The 6477-nt window shown below is 39.2% G+C and overlaps 1 protein-coding gene across 1 annotated transcript; it reads right to left on the reverse strand.

Annotated features, from left to right (window-relative positions):
- Positions 1-5276: 5276 nt before the first annotated feature.
- On the reverse strand, positions 5277-6224 carry Or2d2b (olfactory receptor family 2 subfamily D member 2B). The gene has a single exon (NM_001001035.1). The coding sequence runs from the start codon at positions 6222-6224 to the stop codon at positions 5277-5279; it is 948 nt and encodes a 315-aa protein (NP_001001035.1).
- Positions 6225-6477: the final 253 nt, after the last annotated feature.

The following is a 6477-nucleotide window of genomic DNA, read 5'->3' on the forward strand; positions in this document are numbered from 1 at the left end:
AAGTGTCTTCAGCATAATGATAACAAAAGCCCTCTAATAAGAAACAGCAGAAAAACACATTATGTTTTAAGATTTTTCATTGGATTTTTTTATTTATTAACATTTCAAATGTTATCACCTTTCCTGGTTTCCTGTCCATAAATGCCTTTCCCAAACCACTTTCCATGCTTCTATGAGGGTATTCAACCACCCATCAACCCATCCCTTTCTTCTTACTACCACTAACAATCACATACACTGGGGGTTGAGCCTTGGCAGGACCAAGGGTTTCTCCTCCCATTGGTGCCCAAAAAGGCCTTCCTCTACTACATTTGCAGCTGGAGCCATAGGTCTGTCTGTGTATACCCTTTGGATGGTGGATTAGTCCCAGGGATCACTGGTTGGTTAGTATTGTCTTTATTATGGGGTTGCAAACCCCTTCAACTGGATCAATTCTTTCTCTAAGTTCTCCAATGGGGACCCTGTTCTCAGGTCAATGTCATGCTCTTGAAGAACCACTCAGGAGACAGCTATATCAGGACTTGTCAAAATGCACTTATTGGCATCCCCAATAATGTCTGGGTTCGGTGACTGTGTGAATATGGGCTGGATCCCCAGGTGAAGAAATCTCTGACTGGCCATACCTTCGGTCTCTGCTCAAAACTATGTCTCTGTATCTCCTCCTATGAATATTTTATTCCCCCTCTAAGAAGGACTAAAGCAACCACATTTTGGTTGTTCTTCTTGAACTTATCACTGAGAGCATACTATGTGTGTTTTCTGCGATTGGGTTACCTCACTCAGGATGAGATTTTCTAGTTCCATCCATTTGTCTATGAACTTCATGAAGTCATTGATTTTAATAGTTGAGTAGCACTCCATTGTGTAAATGAACCAATTTTTTTCTGTATGCATTCCTCTGTTGAGGGACATCTGATTCTATCCAGCTTCTGGCTATTATAATATGCCTGCTATGAACATAGTGGAGCATGTGACCTTGGTATACATTGTAACATTATTGGGATGTATGCCCAGGAGTGGTATAGCTGGGTCCTAAGGTAGTACTATGTCCAATTATCTGAGAACCTCCATACTGATTTCCAGAGTGGTTGTATCAGCTTGCAATCCCACCAACAATGGAGGAGTGGTCCTTTTTCTCTACATCCTCACCAGCATCTGTTGTCACCTGAGTTTTTTAGTTAAGCCATTCTGACAGTTATGAGGTAGAATCACAGTGTTGTTTTGATTTGCATTTTCCTGATGACTAAGGATGGGAAACATTTCTTTTGGAGCTTCTCATCCATTTGATATTCCTCAGTTGAGAATTCTTTGTTCAGAACTGTACCCTTTTTTTTGAGAATATTGAAAATATTTAATGAGAGTAGAAGGACATGCATCTCCACAGTCCTTTGGTTTTACATATTGTACACCATTTTTATAGGGTTATTTGGCTCTCCGGATTCTAACTTCTTGATTTCTTCATGTATATTAGCCTTTATTCGGGTGTAGGATTGGTAAGGATCTTTTCCCAATCTGTCGGTTCCTGTTTGTCCTCATGACAGTGTCACTGCCTAACAGAAACTTTGCAATTTTAAGACCCATTTATTGATTCTTAATCTTAGAGAATTTGCCATCGGTGTTCTGTTCAGGAAATTTTCCCCAGTGCCCATGTGTTCGACGCTCTTCACCATCTGTCTTCTAATAGCTTGAGTAAAATTAGTTTTATTTGTAGGTCTTTGATCTACTTGGACTTGAGATTTCTGTAGGGCTATAAAAATGGATTTGTTTGCATTCTTTTTTAACTATAACTTTTTTATTGGATATTTCTTTATTTACATCTCAAAGGTTATTTCCTTTCCCACTTTCCTGTCCATAAACTCAATATTCCCTCAACTCCCCTTCTTCGATAAATTATAAATAAGGCTTCTATGAACAACGCGGAGCATGTGTCTTTGTTGTATGTTGGGGCCTCTTTTGGGTATATGTATAGCTGGATCCTCAGGTAGTACAATGTCCAATTTTCTGAAGAACTTCCAGACTGATTTCCAGAGTGCTTGTACCAGTATGCAATCTCACCAACAAAGGAGGAGTGTTCCTCTTTCTCCACATCCATTTCTCCAGATCCTCAACAGCATCTGTTGTCAACTGAGTTTTTTATCTTAGTTATTCTGATTGGCATGAGGTGGAATCTTAGGGTGTTTTGATTTGCATTTTGACTAAGGATGTTGAACATTTCTTTAGGTACTTCTCATCCATTTGATATTTCTTAGCTGAGAATTCTTCATTTAGTTCTGTACCCCATTTTAATAGGGTTATTTGGCTCTCTGGAGTCAAATTTCTTGAGTTCTTTGTACATTTCATATACCTCTATACCATGTAAGGTTGGTAAAGATATTTTCATAATCTGTTGGTTGCCCTTTTGTCCTAATGACAGTGTCCTTTGCTTACAGAAGCTTTGCAGTATTTTGAGGTCCTATTTGTTGATTCTTGATCTTAGAACATAAGCCATTGGTGTTTTGTTCAGAAAATTTCCCCAGTGCCCATTTGATTGAAATTCCTCCCCACTTTTTCTTCTATTAATTTGAGTGCCTGGTTTGATGTGAAGGTCCTTGATCCACTTGTACTTAAGCTTTATACAAGGCAATAAGAAGGATGACCAGAATGTGGATGTTTCACTCCTACTTAAAAGGGGGAACAAAAATATTTATAGGAGGGGATATGGAGGCAAAGTTTAGAACAGAGACTCAAGGAACTGCCATTCAGAGCCTGCCTTACATGTGGCATATATATATATATATATATATATATATATATATATATATATATATATATATCTCCACCAAAACTAGATAAAATTGATGAAGCTAAGAAGTGCAGGCTACTTGGTCCTGCTAAAACTGAACCCCCAGTGAACGTGATTGTTGGGGGGAGGGTGGTAATGGGAGGATGGGGAGGGCAACACCCATATAGAAGGGGAGAGGGAGGGGTTAGGGGGATGTTGGCCTGGAAGCTGGGAAATGATATAACAATCGAAATGTAAATTAGAAATACTCAAGTTAATAAAGAAAAAAAAATAAGTGCAGGCTAACAGGAACCAGATAAAGATGTCTCCTGAGAGACACAGCCAGAGCATGTCAAATACAGAGGTAAATGCTAGCAGCAAACCACTAAACTGAGAATGGGATCCCCATTAGAGGAATTAGAGAAATGATTGAAAGAGCTGAAGGGGCTTGCAACCCCGTAAAAGCAACAATGCCAACCAACCAGAGCTTCCAGGAACTAAACCACTACCACTACTACTTTACATGGATTGACCCATGGCTCCAACTGCATATGTAGCAGAGGATGGACTTGCTGGGCACCAATGGAAGGAGGAGCCCTTGGTTCTGCCAAGGTTGGACCCCAGTGTAAGTTAATGTTGGGGAGGGGGCTGGAAGGAAGGTTGGTTGGGGAGGGGAACACCCTTACAGAACAAGGGGACATGAAGAAGATATGGGTTTATGTACAGGAAACCAGGAAAGGGATTAACATTTGAAATGTAAATAATGAAATGTCCAATAAAAAATAAAATAAAATATAATTAAACACTATATAGTTTCTTCACACAAATAAGACATCAATGGAGAATTAAATAAATAAAATATGAAAAAACATGGATCTATTTGCATTCTTCCACATACTGACATTCAGTTGAACCAGCACCATTTGTTGAAAATGTTATCTGTTTTCCATTGAATGGTTTTAACTCCATTGTAAAGATCAAGTGACCAGAGGTGTGTGGGTTCATTTCTGGGTCTTCAATTCTATTCCACTGTTCTACCTGCCTGTCTCTGATCCAATACCATACAGTTTTTATGACTCTTGCTCTGTAATACTACTTGAGGTCAGGGATGGTGATTGACCCAGAAGTTCTTTTATTGTTGAAGATAATTTTAGCTATCCTGGATTTTTTGTTATTCCAAATGAATTTGCAAATTGCTCTTTCTAACTCTATAAAGAATTGAGTTGGAATTTTGATGGGGATTGCATTGAATCTGTAGATTGCTTTTGGCAAAATGGTCATCTTTACTATATTAACCCTGCCAATCCACGAGCATGGGGGATCTTTCCATCTTCTGAGATCTTCTTTGATTTCTTTCAACTTGAAGGTCTTGTCATACATATCTATTACTTGTTTGGTTAGAGTCACGCCAAGGTATATTATGTTATTTGTGAATATTGCGAAGGGTGTTGTTTCCCTAATATCTCTTTCACACTGTTTATCATTTGAGTAGAGGTAGTCTACTGATTTGTTTTAGTTAATTTTATATACAACCACTCTGCTGAAGTTGTTTGTCAGGCTTAGTAGTTGTCTGGTGCAACTTAGGGGTCACTTAATTATACTATCATATCATCTGCAAATAGTGATATTTTGACTTCTTCCTTTCAAATTTGTATCCATTTCAACTCTTTGTTGTCTGATTTCTCTAGCTAGGACTTCAAGTACTATATTGAATAAGTAGGGAGAAAGTGGGCAGCCTTTTACAGTCCTTGGATTTTAGTGGGATTACTTCAGCTTCCTCTCTATTTTGTTTGATATTGGCTACTGGTTTCCTGTATATTGGTTTTACTAGAGCCATGAACTGTGCATTCACAATTAGGGGTCAGAGGTGGGAGGCTGATCCTGATATGTATGTTCTTGTAAGTCAAAAAGAGTGTGAACTGTGCAGAGACCCGCATTTATTCTTCCTCCATGTTCTGGTTCTCTTCACTACCCACTTCAGACATATGCATGCACAAACAATAGTACCTAGATCACAATAAGTTATTATGTAATATTGTCAAATTTTTATTTGATAATGAAAAGAATTTCAGAAATCACAAAAGAAAACTTGTGAGAATCTGAGACTGACAACAACATATACCATAGTTTAATAGATATATTTCTGTCTTAGAAGATTGTAAGAACTTAGACGGGTCTTTTAAAAGACCTTCTTAGAAAAGGCTTCTGGGTAATGCAGAGAGTTAAATATTGCCACATAACAATCATACAGCATCGCTGACAGGAGGTAACATTGTATATTCATAAAGAATGAAAGCAGAAGCTCAGAATATCTTTACTGTCAAAGAATAAACCAGAAGGAAGTATATCTCCCCTACTATTGCTTCATCTATTATGACCCATCTCCTTCAACGGAAGAAGTATGGGATAATGAGTGAGGTGTAATGGATAAAGCCTGATGATGAGCATCTTACCATACCTTACATTCATACACAAGACGATATGTGTTCTATGTAGGAAGTCAAGTGTCTCCGAGTCACTGGGTGATTATAGGCCTGCTTGAGAAGTTCTTCAGGGCTACTTTCCACAGAGCTCCCTTTACATCTTTGTTCCTCAGACTGTAGATGAGGGGGTTAAGCATAGGTGTCACCATTGCATAGAAAACAGACACCAGTTTCTCCTGTTCTTTGGAAGACTTCGGAGTCATATAGGTAATAATCGCTGACCCATAAAAAAGGATGACAACAATAAGGTGGGAACCACAGGTAGAAAATGCCTTGAACCTCCCTGCAGCTGATTTCATCCTGAAAACCGCCACTATGATATGGCCATAAGACACCAGAATTAGGGAGACAGGTATAAGGAGAATCACAACTCCCATGAGGAAAATGGCCATCTCTGAAGTTTGAGTGTCTATAGATGCCAGAGTCAAAAGTGCAGGAGCCTCACAAAAGAAGTGAGGAATACTGTTGCTACCTCGATAGGGAAGTCTTAATGTGAACGTGGTATCCACCACAGACACTAAAATGCCACTAGTCCATGACACTGTAGCCAGCTGGATACACAGCCTCCATGTCATGATGCTAGAGTAATGCAGAGGGTTGCAGATAGCCACATAACGGTCATAGGACATCACAGCCAAAAGGGCACATTGTGTACACCCAAAAATGAGAAACAGCAGAAGCTGAGCTGCACAGCGTCTGAATGAAATGCTCTTTTTCCTTGAAAGGAAATGGGTGAGGGCCTGTGGAACAATGTTCGTAGAAAAGCAGAGGTCAGCGAAAGACAAGTTGCACAGAAAAAAATACATGGGAGTGTGAAGCCGAGAGTCAGCCCGAACAAGGAACATGAGAAGTAGGTTTCCAAGTACAGTCACCAGATAGATGCCCAGAAATAAGATGAATAGCAGCGTCTGGGTGTGGGGGTCATCAGAAAGTCCCAAAAGGAGAAATTCTGTCACCTGTGTTTGATTTGCCTGTCTCATAGTTCATCTGCTTCTTAAGCAGAAAGTCTCTATAAACACAGATGTGTGTAATACAAAATTATTTTATTCAGAGTTTGGTTATCTCTGGTTCTTCAGAAGATGGTCATGCTATGAGTCTTGGAGTGTTTCCAGTGCTTGGACAACAGTGCTTCATGAGTTTGAACATTCGTTAATGGTGTCATCTGGAGAGGAAAGAATCATCTATTTTCTCTGGACATCAGACCTCTAATAACACATTGATGAATCAGATTGT

The sequence above is a fragment of the Rattus norvegicus genome, chromosome 1 (assembly GCF_036323735.1).
Source record: "Rattus norvegicus strain BN/NHsdMcwi chromosome 1, GRCr8, whole genome shotgun sequence".
Lineage (NCBI taxonomy): Eukaryota > Metazoa > Chordata > Mammalia > Rodentia > Muridae > Rattus > Rattus norvegicus.

What these genes read in the sequence shown, in the direction of transcription:
- Or2d2b (NM_001001035.1), bottom strand. Translation starts at nt 6,224, where the DNA reads ATGAGACAGGCAAATCAAACACAGGTGACAGAATTTCTCCTTTTGGGA.